The 25,141-nt window shown below is 47.5% G+C and overlaps 1 protein-coding gene across 2 annotated transcripts in view; it reads left to right on the forward strand.

The window, feature by feature from the left end:
• Positions 1-22,380, forward strand: part of TP63 (tumor protein p63) — a 139,239-nt gene extending 116,859 nt beyond the window's left edge. For both annotated transcript variants that reach the window (XM_050964795.1, XM_050964797.1), the window contains 7 exons: positions 147-283; positions 1,218-1,300; positions 2,324-2,460; positions 14,457-14,614; positions 16,077-16,221; positions 17,912-18,005; positions 19,701-22,380. In XM_050964795.1, coding sequence (XP_050820752.1) covers positions 147-283; positions 1,218-1,300; positions 2,324-2,460; positions 14,457-14,614; positions 16,077-16,221; positions 17,912-18,005; positions 19,701-19,997 — 1,051 coding nt within the window. In that variant the 3' untranslated portion in view covers positions 19,998-22,380. The remainder of the gene's footprint in view (positions 1-146; positions 284-1,217; positions 1,301-2,323; positions 2,461-14,456; positions 14,615-16,076; positions 16,222-17,911; positions 18,006-19,700) is intronic.
• The last annotated feature ends 2,761 nt before the right edge of the window (positions 22,381-25,141 follow it).

Genomic DNA, 25,141 nt, shown 5'->3' on the forward strand with positions numbered 1-25,141 from the left:
TCTCTCGTTCAGATGTGGGGCATTCTGGTTGTGATCCAGGAAGGGAGTGGGAAAGTTTGCCCCTTGTGTTAAGTTTCAATGTGCGAACGCATTGCTGGTCACCGCTGGGCTTGAATTAATGCCTCTCCTCTTTCTCCTCGCTCTAGTGGACAAGTCCTAGGCCGCCGGTGTTTTGAAGCCCGCATTTGCGCTTGTCCGGGGAGGGACCGCAAAGCGGACGAGGACAGCATTAGAAAGCAGCAAGTCTCCGACAATACAAAGAATGGCGACGGTACGAAACGCCGTAAGTAGCTGGCACAGCTGGGCGGGCTCGCAGCCTAAGCTGTCGGGGCATGGGAAGCACCCCAGCTTCAGTACCAGAGCAGCCAAGATTGGAGAAGACTGAGCTGGAGGATGTGGGGTGGAAGAGCAATCACCACTCTCTTAGAAAAGGCTCTTTGGAGGGTTTCTGCTTGAGCAGTGAATTAAAACCACTAAACATTAATTGCTCTCAAACAAATTGCCTCTTTGGTTTGGGCCTGCTATCCTACCAGCATTTCTGTCACCGATAGCATGTAGATTCCCTCGCAGCGCTGAAATCCTGTCTGTTGTGAATAGTGTTACAGATATCCTAAATATGGAACATGGTCTGAGGGTTGGTCTGCTACCCTTCCACTGAAGGGGCACTGAACTCAAGACTCTGATTAAGCCCAGACATTGACCCAGTCAAACAGCCCAGGTTTCCTGCATACTCAGTGTTTCCACTTAGCCAGGCTCCAGAATTTAGCTTGGAACAACAAGCTGTAGGGATTTACCTCATCAATAGATTCTACTTCTTTGCCACTCAACCCATTCTCTTAAAGAGTTATGGGAAATATGGTGATGATTCATTGAGAGCTAGGCAGCCCTGAGATGCTTAGATTCGTTACATTGTCTGGAAAGACCTGCTTGTTGTCCTGAGTGCAGTTCGTTGTGGATTTTCTGTTTGCCCAGCACTCTCTTGTTGACTCATTTCCCATTTGTGAAGACCATTTCTACACTATCAAAGATATGAGAATCAGCACCGCACTTTCATAGCCACAAACAGATGCCTCAAGTCACATTCACGCCCTGGCAGATGCTGTTTAGCCAGCAACCCTTTTCAAACCTATGGGTTCTGAGCACAGAGACCTCATTGAAAACCCAGTGGCAGTAGACATGCCAAATTCTATTCAGGAACTGTGGGGTTTTCCTTGCAGCTTTTCGGCAGAGTACGCATGGGATACAGATGACATCTATCAAAAAACGTCGCTCTCCAGATGATGAGCTCCTGTACTTACCGGTAAGCTTTGTACTGGTTTTAGTTTTTGCCCATGTTCCTCTAATTCCTTGGGCATCAGCTAAATGAATTGAGGTAAATCAGCTGCTTATTTGGTTCTAAGTAAAATAACTACATCCATGATGCACAATTATCAACAGATTATTGGCTTTAGGGGTGAGCTTTACCTTGAATTGTTTAAGAATGGCTTGGACGAAGCACCCAAGAATGTACAAAGGGAATGGTCTGCAGTGGCAGGTGGGTGGACTGGATGGCCCAATAGATCTTTCTCCCCTCTCATTTCTGAGTTTATGAAATTCAAGTTTCCTCCAGCAATAATGGACTGGACCCTTTTCTTTCTCTCCAAGATGGATGGGTTTTGGCTTTTATGAGCATTATCAGCACTGCAGAGAAAATGATCAAAATGAAATATGCTGTAATAAACACATGGCAGGAATAGAAGAGCAAAAAATGTCTGTAATTGCCAATTGACTGGTTTTCTCAGCGAGTGATGTTGCCCCGGCACTCAAAGCACAGTTCACTTAAAGGAAGAGATGGACCCAAACTGGTCCCTCAGATCCAAGCACCCCTATTCTTGGGGCATGTGATATTTAAATCCAGGCCTATCGAAATCTTATCTCAAGAGAATGTAACGTAGGATTTTCTCTAGCACCTACCGCTGCATTATCGCAGAGTGCTAAACAGCTGGGTCTGAATTTTCCCGGTATATTCATATGGAGCCAAATGAAAGGCTTCAATCTAAACAGCCCCCAGATGTCGAGTGTTCGTAATCCAGATCTGGATTGTGAAGCTTCAGTCTATCTCCTCTGAAAGGCTGGCACGGCAGTTATACCCACAGTATATAACATGGAACGGCAGGTTTATACTCAGCATCTACAGCATGTGTAGCCAGTGTATTTGCATCCTGCTCTGCTGTGGTTTGTTTGGTTTTAGCAGAAGCTCATGGAGGTGGCTGGAAGTCCTACCCTGTGGCTTTGTAACTTTAGATCCAAGCCCTGTAAGTGTTGCCTTATCCCCACTATTCAGGTACGGGGACGGGAGACATATGAAATGCTGCTAAAGATCAAAGAATCCTTGGAGCTCATGCAGTACCTCCCGCAGCACACGATTGAGACATACAGACAGCAGCAACAGCAGCAGCAGCAGCACCTGCTCCAGAAGCAGTGAGTATGCTTACCAACTGTTTGTTGGTGGGAGAGGAGGAGAGAGGGTTTCCCGGTTGTCCCCACACACTCAGCCATTGATGTGGTGGTTAAGGAATGCCCGAATATACTCTGGTTACCACCCTCTGGCAAAATCCTGCCTGATAGTAAGGCCCAGAGCAGAGTGACTTGTTGGCCAGATGTGGCAGGAGTAATCAGTCATTGCTAGAGATGGACTCAAAACAGATCCCTGGATCCAAAAGTTTAGAGGAGCTGAGAGCTAGATCCCAACTCCGCAGCTTTCTCCTAGCTCAGTAATAGGGCAACCGAACCCTCTCTCCCTCCCTCCCACTCGGTCCAGTCCCTGGTTATCACATACGGTTTGCCTTTGACCGTACGAAACGCATGGCGAAGAACGGAATGCTTGCTTCTTAACTGGAATGCCCAGGCTGTGGATCGGGAGTCTCGAAGTACTTTTTGTCCAGCCACTTGCATTAACCTGCCTGCAGACAGAAACGTACTGAGCACTGACAACTGAGCTAAGCAATACGGGATGTGGCGAAGAGAAAATACTCCACAGCAGCAACTCACCCACCCTTGGAATCTATCTATGAGCACTCTTCCAAAAGCATAATGAGGTGGGATTGTAAAGAACATTTAGACCGGGCAGTTGTGCCTTCAATAAATGACTTTGATATCCTTGACGGACAGATGCTATTCCTTAGTGGGAAATTAAAAGGGTAGGTTAAAAATTGCAGAAGTAAAAGAGGGAGGGGCAGAAGCGCTGTGTCCGTGGGGTGTTTAAGGCTATATTTAGCACACGCATAAGGCCCCTCGTTTAAGGATATCAGCGCAATCACGAGCATTAATTTTGCCACTACTTCTCTAACTTCAGAGAGAGAAGCTGTCATGCTCCTCAGTTTGCAGCTGGGGAAAACTGAGCCATCGCGAAGACTCTGGCTTGCCCACAGTCGTACTGAGTCTGTGACACAGCTGAGGATAGAGCCCGGGTCTTGGGACTTGCACTGCTTTCTTGAGAATAGTCAGCAGAAAGCAGCAGTGTGTATTGTACGCATCCACCCATGCAGTAGCATTCATTCCTGCTGGTGTATGTTCACACGGAGGCTGTGGGTGTCACGTAACGCTGTGACTAGGGGCAGCATGAAACCGAAGTACCTCGTAAGTCTCACTTGAGCCCATAGGTACCTTAGCCTTGTCCTGGGGCTTACGTGGTGCCTCGACCTTGTGCGCACTCTCTGCACAGTGGAACATTTCACCCCGTGTGTAGAGGATGCAGTATGAGTGCCAGCCATAGTGTTAGAGGGACGTTAGCCAAGGCTTGGGCTGAAATGGATGGAGCACATTGGTCACTTGTGGGGCTTTCCTATCTACTTGGTGAGATTCCCATTACGTTTCAGGAGTCTGCACTGTGAGTTTGTCTGTGTCATAAAGGCTAGCTGTAGACACAGCTTGCTTGCACCCAGAGATACCTTTGGGGCTTTAAAGATACCCCTGATACACCCATTTCTATATAAAAATGGTTTTGTAAGCAGAAGAGGATTGACGTAAATGACACCCTTCCTCTCAATGCCGACGGTGTAGCTTTGCCATAATTACTGTTTTTGCTCTTTCCGTATCAATGGGATGGGTTCCTGGCAGGCAAAGTTGGTATTTTTACCTTTAGAAACTGTCTCTGTGTGTGAGTCCATCCACTTAATTTAATGAAGCTTTTTTCCGCACGTCTCCTGGCGCTGCTCCAGTCGTGTGTTCATTTCTCCGCTGCCAAGTGTGCCCAGATACTGTGGAGAAAGATTAAGAGCTTTAAAGAATGGAGGAGGAAAGTTACCCTTCAGCATTTGCACAATACAAGCACAGTAATAGCTGAGCTCTCCTGCAAAGTGCCCTTAGTCCGTACTGAAAAGTGCATTAAAAATATCAGCTGCTTAGGCTTGGTTGGCTTTCTGGCTGGAGTACTTCGGCAAACCAGCCGTACAGCGGGTCAGCTGGATTCATCCCAGCACAAACAAGCAAGAATCAGAGACCTTTAGGGATAAAGAACCAACCTATGGGTTGGTGTCTGCTACCACCCGCCTGCGGCTTGGGGGTAAAGGAGTTTCCAAGGTCTCAGCAAAGGGGTAATGAAGAGAGGAAATTCCGGAGACGCTGACTCAATGACATGGTCTCTTCTAAGAAGTAAGGTCAAAATGAGTGAATGCTGCTAATCTGGTAGGAGAGGTTTAGTCACTGCTTGTTTATCAGGACGAGATAAACGGTGACTCATTTGTCAGGCTGTTTTTAAAGAAAAGGAAAATACTTCTGTGTATAGGGCTACGCGTTCAAAAATGTGTGCTGGAGTTGCATGCACGGTTAGGAGATTCAAAGGTACCAATTACACCTGCAGTCAGCCATGTGGATTGTGTCTGACTGATCCCACTGGGGCTTGCCTGCATCTCATTGCCTTGGTGTGCTGCCTGTGGCTGTGTATTCCCCAGATGTAGCTGTGTGCGCGTGGCTGTGCTCTGTAATCAAGTTCTAAGCAAAGAGAAACTGGTTTATTTCAAATGACCTTTTAGAACCATAGTTAAGAGCTGAACCCCTCCCCTCCCCCCCTTCACATTAAAAGTTTCATCTTAATCTTTAAAGGGGTGTGGTTGAGGATTGGAAAAAGCAAAAGGGGAAACCACAACAGCAATATAGTAATTGTTTAAAAATCAATAAAATGGGTCTGCTTGGAAAAATACTGTAAGAGCCTGCGGTTTTCATGCAAAAATGTCGGACTGCAGTTGGCAGGTAGGAAATATAATTGTCTTAATATTTTGGGAGAGAGAGACGACCAGCCTAATGGTGGTCAAAAAGTGCTGCATTTGACAAGGTAATCAGAAAATATTTCACTATAATTACATTCTGACAGATACCCTTCCCTTCCCTTCTTCCGTCTCTCTCTGTGTCTCGTATTGCATTCTGTCTACTCGTTCTTTGATGCATGGTTTTCCCTAGTTTACTGGCATGCCAGATACCTTCATGATCATAGGTGGGGGTTTGGCAACAGTTTTCATCCTGCATATGCCACAGACAAAGCCTTGAGTGCATTTTTATAAGACCAATACATACTTTAATTTGGAAGACACTTTGCATTCAGTCTGTCAGCCACACCAGTTTAAAACACAGACTTGCTGCATTACCAGGGAATCCTAGAACTTAGAGATGGGAAAGACCCTTCTGCCAGTTGCCATATAGAACCTTCCAATATTCTAGCTGTAAATGCAATGAGATTTCCTGTTTCCCTCATGAGTTATTGCTCAGTCTGTAATGGATGTGACCGGAACACTTCCTCCAATTCAGCCAACGTTTTTTGGTGTTCAGTTTCGCTCCGGTACCCAGTGTTCAGGTAGTGCAAACTGCACTTAATTTGGATTGGCCATAAATTGGTTAAAGCAATTTTACAAAGTGTTCCTGTAATTAGGAGCCATCTTATCACTGTTTCCCAGCAAAGTACCTCTGTCGTATCAACATGGCCGTAGCTTGCAGATCATTGACTGGCTTTGAGTCTACGTGAGCGAGCTCCTTGTTACCTGTGCTCCAGGGAGTTCATTTTTCAAGTCTGCGTCAGTGAGGCAGGACAATCCAAATGCTTGTGGTGATCAGACTGAGGCATGAATTTGCGAAATTGCACTGCAGTCAGTAGAAAAATAACATGTTATCAGTGAAGTTTCCGTTCACACCTTGGTCTAGTTGCTCACCGTTAACAGTCTGAACGCTAATGGTCTGCCTTGCATGCTTCGTATTGCTTGTGTGCATTGTAAGCTCCAGGCATTTGGGTGGTGGTCTGACTGGAGGAATATCACAGGGAAAGGGAGCAAAAAGGTAGGGCCGAGTGGGAGGAAGTAGTAGTATATTTTATTGTGCAGATGATGTAGAGCCCTCCCCCCACACACATACACCACATTTATATAGTGTGGATCTCAGTGCTACCCTATGCATTATGTTCCACTCCCGTGGCATGGAATAACCAGCCTTGGAAGGGTGGCGTTGGTGTGGTTGGCAGATTAACCCAATGAAATCTTCTTGCAATAAATTGGATTATTCTCCTGTCTGGTACCAGCCATTGTTTTAAAGTAAACAAAGTGGGGGGTAGTCTACAGTTAGACCTGGCTTTTCCACCCCCAGTTATGAGAGCTTTTTCCCACTCATGGCTCATGCTTGATCAGTGTGTTGCTGATCAGTCGCTGGAATCAACATCAAAGACGTATTTGTGCCCTGTGATTTGGAAATAGAATTTCTGCGTCCATTAGTCACGGTGCTCTTTTTCTGTTACTTTCCTTCGTTCTTGGGTACTCGTACTAGGGCTGTCTGGCATGCTGAACCTTCCTGTCCAAGACCCTTGCATGCAGGCCCCGAGTCACGTGGGGTTTCTCTTCCTTCTAGTCTGTACTGTGATCATGAAGGTAGAAAGGAGGTGTTTCTCTTCTGGGTTGTTTATAAAGGTCCTAAGCCTTCATCTTCTCTTTTCTCTGGTTCGTCCTCTACAGTCTCCTTTCGGCCTGCTTCAGGAGTGAACTCTCGGACTCCAGGAGAGAGCTTCCCAAACAGAGCGATGCCATCTTAAAACATTCCATCCCCCCAAACCCATCAGTCTATCCATGAGCCAAGCTGGGGGTTTTTGGGACTAGGAACTCTGGCAAATAAAAACAAAAAAACCAGCTTGTTAGAAACAGAGAAAATAGTGAAAACAATCTCTTGAAGGGACTCAAACTTTGCAAGAATAAACAGTTCTGCAGATCTCTTAGCTATAGCATTAGCATTGGGAGGTCTGAAACTGCAATGGCGCCTTCCTCAATGTATTTTTTTTTGTAATATGTTTGTTAAAACTCTCTTCTGTTACTATTGCTGTATTTGTGAAACTCGCGAGAGTTTCTCTGAGCAGGTCTCAATCGTAAAATGCCTCTTGTCTTGTTAAATTAAAGATGTTTTCAATCGGGGTGGTGGGACGGGGGTATGTTTAAGAATAAACAGCTGGGGATTGTGACCGTTGGTCAGGTAGTCCTTTGTTTTAATGCTGGTCATGCAGTAGTAATGCAAGTAGTTAAAATATTTTGTACTGCTGGACAGAGGGAGGTGATAAGCACATTAATTAGCATAGGCAAGATTTTTTTTCTTAGAAATATGACCTCCAACGTGAATCATTAATTGTCTCTCCATGGTCATAAAGGGTCTGTTCCACAGACCGCTGAAGTCATTTGAAAGACTCATTGATTTTGTATCAACCGTACTGGGACCAATCCAACTCCCACTGAACTCAGAAGGGTTTCTGAAGTTAACAGACTTCACTGGGGGTTGGACTGAGCCTACGCTGGCTTGTGAAGCCCAGATTCTTCTTTGAGGTGCTCACATCAGTGCGGATCCCACTCTAGGTACGCAAGGGCCTCATATGATCAAGACAGGAATCTTCTGAGCAGCAGTATCCGCTGGGCTGCGTCTGCACAGTGAGCTCCTCCTGTTCCCGCCAGCCAGGAGCATAAAGTGTGTCCACAACCTCTACCTCCGCACTGCCATGATGGTGAGACCGAGCTAATGCTCTTCGCTTGCTGCCCCCCAATGCTTCTTAGATTTAACTTGTTCGATAGATTTCAGTCCTAAATATTCTTCTGCACTTTGTTTTCCAGTCTGGTTATTTTAGCAAAAAACAAAAACAAAAAGCCGACCCGTTTTGGTACTTAGCACCTTTCTCCGCTAATGGCCGACTCAAGGCCTTCAGGCTTTAAGCCAGGTCCATCTTGTGATGGCTTAATTCTTCTTGTCAGTGACCACCTCTGTTCCTTATTCTGTCTTGGCAAGAGCCATGTGCAATTCCTTCTTGGCGAGGACTCTGAAATTCAGGGTTGTCCATCTCAAACTGCCTCTCAGAGCAATCTGTGAGGGTAACTGCTGGACCACAGGAGAGAAGTGCCACCTCAAAGACGGATCTGACCCCTGTTAAATCCTCCTGCACCCACCAGCCAGAATGTGACAGGAACAAGAAAACATCTGTATCAGGCAAGCACTCGGCACCGAGGTCTGTTCTGGCACTGGAAGATGGTACAAGACAAGGCAGGACAGACCTGGCTTCTAGCACTGGTCCTTGGTCTCCTGTGGGGAGTTGCAGAAACATCAGCCCTCCTGGGAATGACCCACTAAACCTGCTTCCCAGGCAGAGGTGAGTGATGCTGGCTTGGCCGCCAGCCCGGCACTGAACAAACGCTGCCTGGCATCGACACCAGTGGCATCAGCACCATTCTTGAGATGAACTCTTTAGTTGCCCTCACATAGGACAGGAGGGTCAGCGATCTCCAAGCTCTCATGGTTGATCTTCCTTACCCAGCATTCATCCGAGACACAGCAGTGCTGAGACCTCATCCTAAATTTATTTCGAAGGTTGTCTCAGGCTTTCATTTTAAACCAATCCATCCACGTACCGGTTTTCTTTCTGAGAGCACCTCTGGATGTTTCCAGAGCTTTATTCTATTACCTTGACAGAACGAAACTCTTCTGGCTATTGTCTTATTACTTCATTGCCATCTGTGGTGCACTCAAAGGTCAAGCAGTCTCCTCCCAGAGACCATCCAAGTGGATCGTGCTGTGCCTATCAATCTGCTGCCAAATGGTTGACGTACCTCTCCCTCCAAATATTACGGCTCATTCCACTAGAGCTTAAGCTGCATCCTCTGCCTTCTTCGAGTATGTCCCCATATCAGAAATCGGTGAGGTTCCCAGATCCCACCACTTGGCGTCCTAGCTATTCAGGATTCTGAATTAGTGAGGAAACAGAGGGTTGCGGCCTCTCTGCTCCTTAGACCTTTAGCCTGGTGGGTGGGCCTCATGAGGATGCCATGGTGCAGGCATGTCTCAGCTATTCAAAAAAATTTCTATCTTGCGCACTTGCCTTGAGTGGGATCCGCACTGATAAGTACATGTCCAAGAACCACGGTTACTGTCAGGTAAGTAGCCATTCTTTCATGTTGGTGAATGTTTCTTATTGACTTCAGTTGAACTATGCATGTGGGGAAATGTTCACCAGTGTGAAGAAGGGTCTTGTGATCTAGGCCCTAGAAGTTCTAGGATTTGCCCAGTGATCCATCAATTCCAATATCCTGCCTTTGATAGGGGCTAATACTTCCCTGCCTGAAAGTAGCCCTGCCAACCATGCCAGGCATTGCAAGTGGAAACATTTCTTTCCTGGCCCTTCCAGATGATCAGTTGATGCCCTGAAATATGAGAGTTGATTACCCTTACAGTAGTTTGCATAACTACAAAAGTTGTTGGCCATATGCTTAGCTAGTCTCTTTTCAAAAAAAGAAAAATCAGTTGCAATATTTGACTTTGTGCCTTTTGCATCAGACTGTTCCAAGAAGCGTAATAGTCTGATGATTGAAGTCCTTATGCCTTGATATTAAAATGCATTTCATCGGCATTGGTATCAAATGGATTTTAATGCTCCTACTTATAATCTTCCTTGGACTCATTAAACATCATTTTAAAATAAGAGCTTCATCCACAAGGATTTTTAATACGTGTAAAGGAAAAAAAAGGAATTTGAGGAAACAAAGCAGTTGGTTATAAACAGATCGCCAAACGCCAGGTAGTCTACTGTGTGTTTCATACCAGGAACTACTTTCTTGTGTTATTGAGGCTGTTGCTACATGGATGTGTGATGTTAATTTTCAATAAACTTTTGCATCTTGGTTTATCTTGGGATCTTTCTTTTTCTGTCTGCCTCTTAATTTTCTGGCTATCTTCTTACATGATAAAATAGTTGAGCTGAAGTGCTTATGGACATTAACATATGGAGCTTGATTGTAATCTCACACCTGGTTTGTACCTGTGACTCCACTGGCTTCAGGGAATCAGACCAGGGTAAATCTGGAGAAAGCGAGAGAAAGATCAGCTCTGAGTGAGACACTGCTGGGTGGTATTTTCAAAAGCATTCAGCATTAGCCGAACTGTGCTCTCTGAAATGTGAGCAGGAGAAGCCTTAGATCCAGTGCTGAGTGCTTTTGAGACACCTGCCCAGTAGATCCAGGCACACACCCCCCCCCCAAATCATCTTACGAGCACTGTATTTTTTAAAAGTAAAACCACTCTCAAGCTTTACCAAATTCTCTTCTGATGACACTCCATTGACCTGACAAGAGTTAGGCTGGTGAGAGCTTGTCACGTGGTGATTTGCCTGCCTCTGGCTGCATAAGCATTGCAAGCAAGAGAACGGCTGCAGCAGGCATCTGCTCAGCCTTGTGTTGCTCATGTTATCCCAAGTCTGGCTAGCGTAAGCACCCAAACATGTCCCTTCACTAAACCTCCAAATCCAAACCCCTTCTGAACCTTAACGAGGCATCAAGCTGGACCTGAACTTGGTGGCTGGCCTGGACTTTTACAATGGTTGAACTGAAACCTCTGATATAAATTGCCATCCCTGCCCTGAAAAGTTGGCTCTGAATTTCAAGATTTGGAATCATTTCCCCTTAGGAGCTGCATCCATCGCTAATGTTAATTGTACGCATCTTGTGCTGTCTCTTTTCCTTGGGTCTGTAAAGTTTATTTTGGATCTTGTCCTTCGTTTGTGCCCCCAGAATACAAGGCGGTCCCTTCACGCCCTTCTGTAACTCCTATAACTGTGTAATTAGTCTGCACTTCCTCAGGCTCCAGATACTGCATCCTGTTACCACCCAATGTAGTAAGCCTAAAAAGTATAGGGCTGGTGGAGACTGTCTGTATGGAGGTAGGGCTTGGATGCTAAAGATTTCAGTAGGTCATCCAGAAATCAGGGTCTTTTAGTTTAAAAGAAAAAAAATTCTTTATCGGCAGGAAATTTATGGTGAAGTCTGCAATTTCAAGTGGTCCATGAGATCACGCATGCATTCACGACATCATTCACTTAGAAGAAATGTCCGTTCCCAGGAATCCAGTGTAATCAGGTAGAGAACAGATGAGTGGGTTTACTGATGGGAAATAACAGGGAGAAAATTCCCCCTCCCCACAGGTACTTCCTGATTGGAATGTAGCAGAGCAATCACTCAAGCCCTGTAGCTCCGCTAGGCAAGAAGCCATGTTAGAAATTATTTTATTTGGGAAGCTTGCCCGGTTCCCAAGCACCTTTGCCCTCAGCATGGTAGATCTCTGCCCAGCATACAGGGGGGAGAGGCTAGTCTCCTATGACAGCGTGACATGCTGTCACTGCCAGTTGCACTATTAGACTGGCCTTAATGATCATTTTCTGCATATTCCAAATAATACCCAACTCCTGATGGAATGCCATGGCTGTAACTCAAGCTGGGGACTGAGCTGCCATTCATGAGCACTCTGCTCTGGCACTCTCTGAACCTTCCCTGATGAAATCCTGCCCTGCAAACCGTCCGGGGTGGGGAGGGGAGAGATCTCACAAGCAGCTCCCCCTGGGCAGGCCTATTACAGAAGCATCTGTTAATACTGGCTGGAGTGAGGCTGTTTGCATGGGAGGATTTGGAGAGGGTTTGGTTGGTTACCTTCTAGTTTTGGTGCACGAAGAGGCTGCTGATTTTAGTCTGGCTTGGAGACGTGTAATTGGAGGGTGATATTTTTTCAGAACAGCCTAAGGGCAGGAGCAGCGTCAGGGTTTGTGGCACCCTAGGCAGGGGTACTTCCATGCTCCCGGTCTTCGGGGCACTTCGGCAGCGGGTCCTGGAGCAAGTGAAGGACCCGCCGCAGAATTGCAGCCGAAGACCCGGAGCGCGGCCGGACCCCCCGCCGCTGAATTGCCGCCGAGGGCAGCAAAATGCTGCCCTCTCAAATCCTAGCGCCCTAGGCCACCGCCTAGGTTGCCTAAATGGAAGTGCCGGCCCTGCCTAAGGGATTTGGACATCCAATTCCCATTAAAACTAACAGAAGCTGCATATCCAGATCCCCTAAACTGCTTTTAAAATCTCTGCTTCCATAGAGATCAGAAGCACCTGCTGCCTCAGCAGGGAACTTCTGGTTGTAATTCACACCTGGAAATAGAGAGTTGGCCTGATTATGTGAATCCTCAGCAAAGAGTTTTTAAAAAGGCCAATGTAATAATTGTTCCCTAACTTGAAAACTATCCCAATGTCTGCAGCCAGCTGTCAATATTGACTAGTGCTGGTCGAAATCGCTTCATCTCTGCTTTTTTTTATGAAAATGGATTTTTGAAAAAATGTTGGCTCAGTAGAATATTTGTATATAAAATAAATAAAACACAAATAAAGAAAACAAAAAACTCTGAACATTTTTGGTAGAAATTTTCTGGGTTTATTTAAAACCAAAAACTGAATTTGTACCAAAACAAAACAAACTCCCCCCTCAAAACATTTCAGTTTGTTCTTCCAACACCCCCCTCCCCCCAAAAAACCCACATTTTTTCTTGGGAAATTTGTGTTTTTTAATTATTTTTCAACATTTCCTATGAAAAATAGATATTTTTCAACAAGCTGTCCTACTGACACCCCTGTGATACCTGTAATTTATATAAAACTAGACCCGATAACCCTCCTCCCAGGATACACACAAGATTTGGCTCAAGCTCCTATCTACTCCTTAAGCTTCAACATCATAAGAACATAAGAACGGCCGTGCCGGGTCAGACCAAAGGCCCATCTATCCCAGTATCTGTCTGCCGACAGTGGCCAATGCCAGGTGCCCCAGAGGGAGTGAAGCTAACAGGCAAAGATCAAGTGATCTCTCTCCTGCCATCCATCTCCATCCTCTGATGAACATAGGCTAGTGACACCATTCTTTACCCTTCCTGGCTAATAGCCATTTATGGACTTCACCACCATGAATTTATCCAGTTCCCTTTTAAACATTGTTATAGTCCCAACCTTCACAACCTCCTCAGGTAAGGAGTTCCACAAGTTGACTGTGCGCTGTGTGAAGAAGAACTTCCTTTTATTTGTTTTAAACCTGCTACCTGTTAACTTCATTTGGTGACCCCTAGTTCTTGTATTATGGGAATAAGTAAATAACTTTTCCTTATCCACTTTCTCCACATCACTCATGATTTTATATACCTCTATCATATCCCCCCTTAGTCTCCTCTTTTCCAAGCTGAAGAGTCCTAGCCTCTTTAATCTTTCCTCATATGGGACCCTCTCCAAACCCCTAATCATTTTAGTTGCCCTTTTCTGAATCTTTTCTAGTGCTAGAATATCTTTTTTGAGGTGAGGAGACCACATCTGTACACAGTATTCGAGATGTTGGCGTACCATGGATTTATATAAGGGCAATAATATATTCTCAATCTTATTCTCAGTCTTATTCTCTATCTCCTTTTCAATGTTTCCTAGCATCCTGTTTGCTTTTTTGACTGCCTCTGCGCACTGCGTGGACATCTTCAGAGAACTATCGACGATGACACCAAGATCTTTTTCCTGACTCGTTGTAGCTAAATTAGCCCCCATCATATTGTATGTATAGTTGGGGTTATTTTTTCCAATGTGCATTACTTTATATTTATCCACATTAAATTTCATTTGCCATTTTGTTGCCCAATCACTTAGTTTTGTGAGATCTTTTTGAAATTCTTCACAATCTGCTTCAGTGTTAACTGTCTTGAGTAGTTTAGTATTATCTGCAAACTTTGCCACCTCACTGTTTACCCCTTTCTCCAGATCATTTATGAATAAATTGAATAGGATTGGTCCTAGGACTGACCCTTGGGGAACACCACTAGTTACCCCTCTCCATTCTGAGAATTTACCATTAATTCCTACCCTTTGTTCCCTGTCTTTTAACCAGTTCTCAATCCATGAAAGGACCTTCCCTTTTATCCCATGACAGCTTAATTTACATAAGAGCCTTTGGTGAGGGACCTTGTCAAAGGCTTTCTGGAAATCTAAGTACACTCTGTCCACTGGATCCCCCTTGTCCACATGTTTGTTGACCCCTTCAAAGAACTCTAATCAATTAGTAAGACACGATTTCCCTTTACAGAAGCCATGTTGACTATTGCTCAACAGTTTGTTTTTCTTAACCTCTCCATTACTTTGCAGGACTTCTATGCAGTCGCAGTCGTCTTACGGCTCCAACTCGCCGCCGCTCAGCAAGATGAACAGCGTGAACAAGCTGCCTTCCGTCAGCCAGCTGATCAACCCCCAGCAGCGCAATGCTCTGACGCCTACCGCCATCCCTGACGGCATGGGAACCAACAGTAAGGGGCTGGCTGTTTCTAATGCTTCTCTGTTCTTGCTCCCCATTGCCCTCCTGGTGTATTTGACGAGGGGATAGGAGTGGGATGAATTGGTCAGGTGATCTCTCTCCATGTCCCAGCACCCATCTCCGTTAGCCCCTGTTCGGCAATCACAGCACAGTGGCCCAGGATTTCAGGCCTAGGTGAAACCATCTTCCCGCTCAGAAGGGCACTCAGTCCTCCTTCCAGGCGGGGGTACATCTATACTGTCTCTGGGAGGTGTAATTCCCAGCTCGCTCAGACAGACGTGTTAGCTCTTGACGTCGTAGCATGGTAAAAATAACAGCACGGTCCTGGCAGCACAGGCAACGGCTCGGGCTCATCGACAGAGTCCAATCCTGCCCCACCACCTGACTTGCTGCAATCACACTATTTTTGTGACGCTAACTGGAACATTGCTAATACATGTCTGTCTATGCGAGCTGGAAATCACACCTCCTTGTGGCATGTTTGTGGGGGTGGGGTGGAGAAAGCATGCACGGCTGCTTGCCTATACTGACCCTGTTCTGCAGAGAGCAAGTTTCAGGCTCTAGGGCTGTTGATCCAGCTGTGTAGACCCACTGCGAGTCATGGAGCCAATCCTGCTGCCCTCGAGGCAGTACTGGTGCACAGGGCTGGGCTTCCGGAAATCTGGGTTCCTCTGTCTGCTTTGTCGCTGACTGGCGGTCTCTCAATGACGTGTCCATGTCTCCGTTTCCCCATATGTGACATATGTGTCCCGCGTCTGAAATCACGGTAAAAAGTGCTAGGTGTTGCAGGCCTGACGTACTGCTGCAATAACCTCTTCTGCTTTTACCATTCAGTTGCCTCCCCGTTCCCTTTTTAAAGAGAAGTTGCAAACTTGTCTCCTTGGCATAGCTTTCTCTGGGTCCATGAAAACGCTTCCTAAGTTCAAAGAAGATCTGTGCAGCGTGCACCTCCGATTGCAGTGTATGGGGCAAAATCCCAACCACAGAGTGGTGCTTGGCAGCTCTGCCAATCCAGATGCAATTTAGGGCTGGGGTTTCAGAGACACAAGGCACCCTGTGACTTTCTTAGGGGGCTTTGTGTCTCTGAAAACCAGGTGGTTCAGTGTTTATATTGGGTTGCCCTGCTGGCTTTATCCTGTCCACTGTTCTGCTGCAAAGAAAACTGAGAAGCCTGTGGTTTGCTTAGGTTTCCATCCAGCATATTTGTCAGTGGAGTTGTTCCCTCTGCTCCTTTGCCTGGATTATCATCTACAGTTACCCCAGTTAGGAGAGAAGACTTGAGAGCTCTCCTGACCCAAGATAACCCCCATGATACAGCACACTGGGGTGCTTTATGGTGGCTTTAAGACTCTCTCTGAAATACGCAGCATTTCCGAGTCAAGGAGCTGCCCGGGAAGGCCCATTGGGCTGGAATTTCTATGTAACAATTCTCTCCCTTTGCTTGTTTCATCTAGTTCCCATGATGGGCGCCCACATGGCAATGGCCGGAGACATGAACGGTCTCAGCCCTACGCAGGCGCTGCCGCCTTCCCTCTCGATGCCGTCGACGTCTCATTGCACCCCGCCACCTCCCTACCCAACAGACTGCAGCATTGTCAGGTGAGCAGGAGCAGCCTGGCGAGACCCAAACCCAAGGGGCTAGAAGGACTTTAGAAAACAAGGCCTCGCGCATCGGGGGTAAAGTGTATGGGCCACACGGTCACCTGGGCACTCTCTCCTTCCCATCTTTGGGGCTATCAGATTGATCCTCCCTGGGGAGGATATGAGAGGAGCAGTTTCAATAGAACACATCCAAGGGGTGGTCCTTGGCACACTGACCAGTAGCACCGTTCACGCCAGCGTTTCTGTGCTTCTCAAACAGTAGTCGAATAACACTGACACCCCTCCCACTCGGAGGTAGGCTCAGCAAGCAGCATTGTCCCCATCAGACGGCAAGGGAAACGGAGGATACAGCCTGGGGCCTACAAGGCTGATGAGTGGCCTCAGCCCCCCTTGGAGTCATCAATAGTTGAGGTGCTTGGTGGGATCAATCAGACTGAGGGGATTTTTCTCATTGTCCCAAAATAAGTCGCTGTCAGGGCTGGGGATAGAACCCAGGGGCTTCTGACAAAGTCCTGCTTCCTCCTGGGAGTCCAAACACGTTGGCTAATGCTTCCTTTAGCCTAACACTGACAGTTAGGCATGGATATGTTGTTTAGAGGCGCGGCTGTGTTTGTGTAATGCATTTTAGCCTTTAAGCTTAGTACCAATGTGGACACAAGAACAAATGGATATAAACTGGACACTAAGAAGTTTTGACTTGAAATTAGATGAAGGTTTCTGACTATTAGAGGAGTGAAGTTCTGGAACAGCCTCCCAAGGGGAGTAGTGGGGCCAAAAGACATATCTGGCTTCAAGACTAAGTTTAATAAGTTTATGGAGGGCATGGTATGATGGGATAGCCTAATTTTGACAATTAATTAATCTTTGATTATTAGCAGGTAAATAGGCCCAATGGTCTCTGATGGGATGTTAGATGGGGTGGGATCTGAGTTACTACAGAGAATTCTTTCCTGGGTGCTGGCTGGTGAGTCTTGCCCACATGCTCGGGTTTAACTGATCGCCATATTTGGCATTGAGAAGGAATTTTTCTCTGGGACAGATTGGCAGAGGCCCTGGAGGTTTTTCGCCTTCCTCTGCAGCGTGGAGCATGGGTCACTTGCTGGAGGAGTCTCTGCACCTTGAGGTCTTTAAACCACGATTTGAGGACTTCAGTAGCTCAGACCTAGGTTAGGGGTTTGTTACAGGAGTGGGTGGGTGAGATTCTGTGGCCTGCATTGTGCAGGAGGTCAGACTAGACGATCATAATGGTCCCTTCTGACGTGAAGTCAGTGAATCTATGAATCTACTGAGCGAAGCCCTCTGGCCACGCACTGCGTGTCTGCAGGGCAAGCTCTCCCCTTAGTGAAGTACCTCTGCTCGGACCCGGAAGGACTCCCCCTGTGGGGGTTTGCTCTCCACTGCTTATGCTGCTCCCTTACCTCTCTGCTCCGGTCACCGCCTGCCACCATGGCACCCTGGGAGGTGGACCCCTGTCTGCTAGGCACTGGACTGAGAGCCAACCTATGGCAGTGATGTCTGGTGTCTACTGACCTCAGCCATGCTGGAGGAGGTGATCCCCCGGGGAACAGCTCAGCTTCCCAATGTCTAGCTGCTGCAAGGTGGTCGAGTCTTTGGTTATGCTACGGTTGGGCTGTTGCAGCCAGGGTGATCCTTTTTCTCTCTCCTTCCCTTCCCTCCTCCCCTGCAGCTTCTTAGCGAGGTTGGGCTGCTCATCCTGCGTGGATTATTTCACGACCCAGGGGCTGACCACCATCTATCAGATTGAGCATTACTCCATGGATGTAAGTAACAGTCACCCTTTTGTTTTTTCGCTCTCTCCACCCCATGCTGGGGGCCGGGCGGGTTAGGAATCCAGACTCCATATTTGTTAGAGAGAGAGAGAGTTTTTTAAGGGGAGCTAATTTTAATCCAGTCTGCTGTGAACCAGAGAAGGCTTTTTAGGAGGCTGAGAGACCGAACCCATCCCCAGTGCAGTCGGGTATTTGCTTTGCCTGGCGCAGAGTATTTGACTCTATTTTGGCCTCATGGTTAGTCCCGAACCCCACACCCATTAATTCTCCAGGTCTTGGTTTCCATTTATAAGGGCTGGAAATACCTTGACTTACCTGCAAACTGATGATCTCAAAAACAAAATAAAAAAATAAGTGGCTGCCCATACGTTGTCTGCAGTTTTCCTTTCCCTGCCTCTGTTTCCCAGCCTGACACTAATCATCTTGCCAGGTCGCTTACTGCTAAACTCTCCTCTGGTGCCACCTGATCTCTCCTTGCCCCTCCACTGTGGCTTCTTCTGCCAGGCTGCTTCCTCTTCTCTGATGCTGTTGCTCTCTGCTGGCAGGCTGCCCACCCCTCTGTCGCTCCCCAGAGCTCAGCCAGGCTGGGCTGCTGTTGCTTTTGTAGGCTGGGCTGCTCTTTCCTCCCCACTGCTGCAGCGAGAAGAGCTGATCCCAACTCAACACTGACTTACCAAAACAATTGTTACCTCATTGAGCAACTGGTGCCCGGCTTACCAAAGGGGGGCTGAGTCCACCCCGCTGTTGGCTAGCAAGAGAAGTGTCGGGATGGGTAGAGATGGCCGCAGACACCAGGCCCTCTCATTCACATGCCTATACTGAACTGTGTGGTGGGTTGGACCCAGAGCAAATTGAACAGCTGAATGGAGCTGATCTTAGCCCAGAGGCCAGGTGGAGCCCAAACTGAACTCTTAAGTGCTGCAGAGCTCAGATCAGAGCATTCCCGGAGTTGGGTTTGGAGGATGGTGACAGGAGAAGTGGGGTCTGTCTGTTCCTGGGTGAGGAGCAGTGTTTCTGTACAGCCCTGGAGCCTTCAAATCCCCCCGTTCTATTTAGGGCTGTGTATTCTGGTGATGGCCAGGATGCTGTCCTGCATGGTGACAGCCATTGAATAGCGCTTGGTTCCTGTTTGAAAACCAGTACACAACCAGCGCCTTCTCTCTGGGAGGTGGATTTCTCCATCTCCAGGACAGTGTGACAGGCTGCTTTGATCTCCTTTAACAGAGGCAGTTTTCAAGGCCAAGAGTTTTTCAAATATTGGAACCCAAAGTGAAGGTTCTAAATCCATTCTTCGGCTTACAGAGAAATGGTTAAATTCTCAGACGTGCTGAGACCTCCCTGCCTCTCCCATGAGCTCCTGGAGGTTGTTCTGGGAGACAAGACTGAAGAGGGTTTAGCACCTTTATGCCTTGGTGGCTTGTGCCCGAGCACGTGTTTCTGCTCAGCTGGTCTCGTCTCCTAGCGTTGTTTGTGTGGCCTTCACAAATGTCCGTTCAGAAAGAGCGACCCAGAGAACCGCCCGCTCTCTGCATCTGGTAGTATTCTAACCCCTTAGCACAGTGATTTCAGCCGGAGTGGTGGCCATTTCCCTGTGTGTCCTGGGAAGCCAGGGTCTGTGTGTTGCACCTCAGGGATGGCTGGGTCCAATGAGCCGTTGCTAAAGGAGATGCCCTCCTTGCCTTCCAGGATTTGGTGAGCCTCAAGATCCCGGAGCAGTTCCGCCATGCCATCTGGAAAGGTATCCTGGACCACCGGCAGCTCCATGACTTCTCCTCCCCTCCTCACCTCCTGCGCACCCCCAGCGGCGCCTCCACCGTCAGCGTGGGCTCCAGTGAGACCCGGGGGGAGCGGGTCATCGACGCGGTCCGCTTCACACTCCGCCAGACCATCTCCTTCCCGCCCCGCGACGAGTGGAACGATTTCAATTTTGACATGGACGCTCGGCGCAACAAGCAGCAGCGCATCAAGGAGGAAGGGGAGTGAAGCTGCCAGGGCTCTGCCCCCCCACCCCACCCCACCCACGAACTACTCCACCCTTCCCATGTCTTCCTCCACTCGAACTGTACGTGAGGAGAAGGGCAGAGGAACCTTACTCTAGCTAGCTTGCCCCTAATCCTGTCTCAGCCGCATTTCTGGGCTTGCAGCCTCCATCACTTAGCCAGGGAGAGAGAGGAGCGAGGCAGGAGGACGGGTGGGATGCAGATAGTGTTTTTCTCCATTGCTGTTGGCTTTCCTTTGGGGAGAGGGGAGCGGGGTTTGTCTTTTGGCTTTTGAAACCTACGTGCACGGGCGTCCTGACCCACACCTCGTATTTCTCATCCACTCATTCTAATTGTTATTTTTTTAATGCGAGAAATGTGCATTGATACAACAGAAAAATCAAGGGGGAGCCTCAGAATGCTGCACTTAAACGGCACTTTTCTGTGGAGCTGAGCGCTTCCTCTGTCCTCCAGAGAGGCAGCACCTGCACCCTGCTGAGCAGGCTCAGTGCTTAGGTGAGCATCCCATCTGCCAGCCACTTCCCTGTTCCTGTGGGAGAAAACGCCTGCTACGTCTCTGCCTCCATTTCCTGCCTTCTGAATGTATATGAGCTCTGTGCTCCCCAGAATGCTCCTTTCACTCTCACAGACAGCCTGCCCTCCTGGTGGGGTCTTTCCTTTAGCGGTTTGCATTTGATTGTTAAGAGGCTTACAAACAAGGCTTAGACGGGTTTGTAGCTTGGCAGGCTGGTGTGAGGAGGACACAATGTTAAACCTCCAATTAGCAAAGGAGTAAGTTAGAGGCTACAGGCCAAGCTACTGTAGGCCCAGACAATGCCTCGTTAAAGCTTCGTTAGGGTAGAATGGTTTCCTTCCCTGGAAACACAGCCATCCTAGAGACGCCCAGACTAGATTAAACTTGGCTTCACTGCCAATAATTGCCTTGGAAGAAGTATTTGCAAGGCTGTGTGAGATGCCATGAGTGTTACTACTGTACAAAGTTGTGTTTACATTTACAGGGTTAAAACCCAGCTGTTGACCTGTTGGTCCTGCAGCGGTTGTGTTGTTTGAGGCGAGGAAACTAATTACAAATAACAGAAGCTGAATCCAGTGGCTGTTTTCACGTGCAGATTGGCCAGTTGAATAGAGTCCGTTTCTAACACGGAGGCACACGTTTGAAATGAGCAGCGCAGCTCCATTGAAGCAGGCTTTCTTTTAGGGCAAGCCTCCATTTTGACAGGTCACAATACCACAAAGGCAACTTCTGAATGAGTCGCTCGCTTTCCTGCCATACCACAACTCAACGCAGTGCACCAGTTCTGCAGACGTTGGTTAAGCCAAGCAGAGCTCAGACCTTTGTAACTTGCATATCTGCTCGGGTCTAAGCTGCTTTCAGTGACTGCCCCTCAGTAACTCCCAAGCACTGCCACGCTCTCCACATGTATTCTGAATAGCTCTGGAACCCTAAAGCAAGATGGTTACCCAGTAAGGTCTGTGTATAGATTTTTTTTTTTTGTATGTGTAATTTTTGTTCCCTGATTTTTACTTCCTCTTGGGTTACCGGGTCTTCCAGAACCACAGTAAGGTGTTCGTTTGTTTTTGGTTTTTATATATTGTAAGCATTTCTCAGTAAAATAATAATGTACCTTTCTAACATGATGGCTATGGGACAGAGATATTGTTTGTATTTTCATACTGAGATTCCTGTTACCTTGATGCAGTTGAAAGATGGGGGAGCCTCAAGCCTGTGATCATTTTATTTTGTAACACTTCAAAGAGGAGAGTCCTAGATTTCAAAGTACTTAAAGCGCACAGCATGCAAACTTCATTTGTGTAGCTTGCTACAAAAAAGGGGAATGATTCTGCTCCTCATTCAATGCAAGAATCGATTTGGTGGTGCACGGTTAACGGGAGGAAAGCACGCTTAGTTTGCAAAGTCATGGGGGTGAAGTAGATTTGTCCCTCTTCACCTCGGTGGTTTTGTGATTTACATGGCAATATTCTGAGCTGATTCAGGATATTACAATAAAAGCTACTGATTGTAAAGCTACTTACCATAAAGTGAATGTAGTATACACTGAATTAGATTTCTCAGCCTCTGTGCAAAGAGGGGCCTGCAGCTCTGGTCTTTCAATTCAGCAGAGAGACTGAGCTCTTCATCTGCAGCATCATTAAAGATGTAAATATATGCTGTGAAAAAAATCTTCTGTGCATCTCTCCTTTCTGTACCACTGTGGAGCCCGCTTCAGTATAATCCTGCATCTTCAAGAGAGTTTGAACTGCTGTCGCTTTTATCCTCCCCCAAATAGCTGTGATTTTTTTGTTTTGTTTGTTTTGCAAGATCAAGCCGATGGGTTAATTGAGCTGATGATCTGCCAGTGCTTGTAGCAAAGCTGGTGTTGCATACACCAGAGGCTTGTGTGTGTGTTGGAACACCCTGTTGAAGCCTATGGAAAATAAAAGCTGAATTGAAAATGAGACTGAATTTCCAGACCGTTTTCGTCTTTCCCTTGCGCCTTTCCAGAGATGCTGGGTGGCGATGCACCTCCTTCACCTGGCACGCCAGGCGATCACCTCCATGACTTTTCGAAACCACTGCTGCCCGGCCCAGTCCTGGGGACCCTTTCTATATTCATAGAATCATAGAGTTTAATGCCCAAAGGGACCAACCAGTTTGACCTCCTGTGTGTCATAGCCCTTAAAATTTCACCCAGTGACCACTGTATTGAACCAAATAATTCATGTGACTAAATCATAACTCACCAAGGCTGGATTTGAAAATATCCCAGGATGGAGAATCCCCCACTTCCTTTGACAGTTTGTACTCTCGCTGGTAACTGGAGGGGCCTTATTTCCTGTCTGGCTGCAGCTTCCAGCCTGCGGGTTTCTTGCAGAGCTGCACTGAAGAACTCTCTTTACACTCACTCGACTTTGGGATAAGCTAAACTCCAGGAGCTCTTTAAGTCTCCCATTGTCGGGCGTTTTCTGCGGCCCTTAGATCATTTTTGTGGCTCTTTGCTGCACCCTCTCCAATCTTTTAACGCCCTTTTTCAAGAGTGGGCACCAGATCTATGCTGCACATCAAACTTCTCCGCACTGGCAAAACAAGCAGGAACACGAATGACGGCCTGTATCTTTACTAGGAGGATTACACAGTTGGCTGCTTCTGTCGGCCGAGAGCACTGCATACCTAGGAGCTCCATCCCACCCACCCCGAACTGCCTGTGTATCATTCCCCCATCCCCCTCTATTTCCAGGACACTCACCCCCTCCCTCATGCCAGGGGCCCTGTGTCCTCCATTCGCACCTTCTCTCCCATGCCAGGGTCCCCCTCCTCCCATCCAGTGTGGTGGCAACAGGAGCTGAGTAATTGAACAATGACTGCCGATGGGCTTGCAAGCAGATTGTTATGACCACTCTCCCAGCCTCCCACCTCTCTCATCCATTTGTCTCCCAGCAGGAAGCTTTGGCGTTTGCAATCCAGCCACAATATTGAACAGAAGATTGGTATGTTTTGGCCAAGAATTCACCAAATGACTTGGCAGACACAAAATGAGTCTGTTTTATGGGACAAATGAGGTCTTTCAATGCACGGTTCCACTCTTTTTTGTTCAGTCTGCACTTACATATATTTTTTTTAAGTCCAGCTCATATCTGCTTGAAAGAAGTGACATGTGCCTGCACAGTCTGTGCTGTGATGTTAGAAAAGGTACTAACCCAGCAGGCTTTCTGTAATGATCACAGCACTGAGCATACATTTCAAAGGAATGATAGCCGTGTTTTATGTGCCTTGTATATATTTTCTTTCTGCACATGAGACGAACTCTTGTCTGGTTGTTTGTGTGTGGGCGGTGGGTTTTTTTATTACACTATGAACACTGATCTCCTGGGATCGTGTTATTTCTGCCGTTTGGCGTGAGGTGGTGCAAGTCTTTGAAAAACAAAACTTGCCACTCACCACAACATGCAATGAAATGTCTTTGTCTTGCTCTTCCATGGCCCTACTGAGACTTGCCTGGAATGAATTTAGGGCAGGTTCAATATGCCACGATGCAGGAAGTCCTGTTAATCACTAAACCAGCACAGCCACTATAAGCGGTGCTGGTTCTCTCATGCTACCATCCCAGGGGTTCGTTGACCTGGGACAGGGGAATCTGATGATGGACTGAGGGTAGCGCAGCCTTGTTCAAGGTTTGCCTTTCTGCTGAGGCTGATGCCCAAGGCGCTAGAGGAATCCAGCAGCTCGTTCCAGAGGCCACTGAAGGGTTAGCTGTCTGGGGCGACTCTGCCGGGCTTGGAGCAAGTGACTGGTATAGAACACATCCCTGGAGCCATCCAGTCCCCAGAACTCCCAGTGCATCTGTGGTCTCCAGAAGTGGAGAGAAGCCAGCCGGACATATCCTCTCTGGATGTAGATTGAGTCTGTGCTGGCGTTTTGCCTCTGTGTCAGCCACTGGTGCAAGCCCCAGGGTTGACTGCTATTGGCTGCATTTTACTGGGGTGCAGCTTTACCCCTGTTTCAGTCGGGAATCCACTTTGGCACTGCAAATAGTGACTCTGCTTGTCTGCCAGGCAGTGGGGTCTCCAGGGTTTTCCTGAGCACATCAGCATTCATTAGCACTGGGGTGTTGGCAGAGCCTGGACTTTAAATGTCTGGGTGTGTCTGCCATGAAACACTGTGAGATTGGTAAGTAAGGAAACTAATCCTCAGTCTGTCCATGGGCCAGCATACTGCAAGCACTGGCTCTGCAACTTTCCCTGGGGGTGCTTTGCCAGGGAAGGTGAGCCAAGATTCTCCTGTGAGTCTACAGGCCTTTTGCATGGTGCTCAGGAAAACGCCGTCAGGCTTGAGCCATTCAGCCCTCTGCATCCAAACTGAACTGCAGCAGGCGAGAACGCTACAGAGTGGGTTGCTTCTCCATAGGCTAATTATGCAGAATTATTTGTATTCTCACAGTGCGTAGGAGCCCCGGTCATGGAGCAAAGTCCCATTGTGCTAGGTGCTGTACAAACAGACTGTCCTGCCCCAAAGATCTTACAATCCTAGTATCAGCCAAGAGACAACAGGTGGCTATGGACAGATGGGGGGTGCAAGGAAAGAGATCGCCCTGTCTAGCTGGCGTCTCCCTGGTGCACTGCTTCTTGTTC

The sequence above is a fragment of the Gopherus flavomarginatus genome, chromosome 8 (assembly GCF_025201925.1).
Source record: "Gopherus flavomarginatus isolate rGopFla2 chromosome 8, rGopFla2.mat.asm, whole genome shotgun sequence".
Classification (NCBI taxonomy): domain Eukaryota; kingdom Metazoa; phylum Chordata; order Testudines; family Testudinidae; genus Gopherus; species Gopherus flavomarginatus.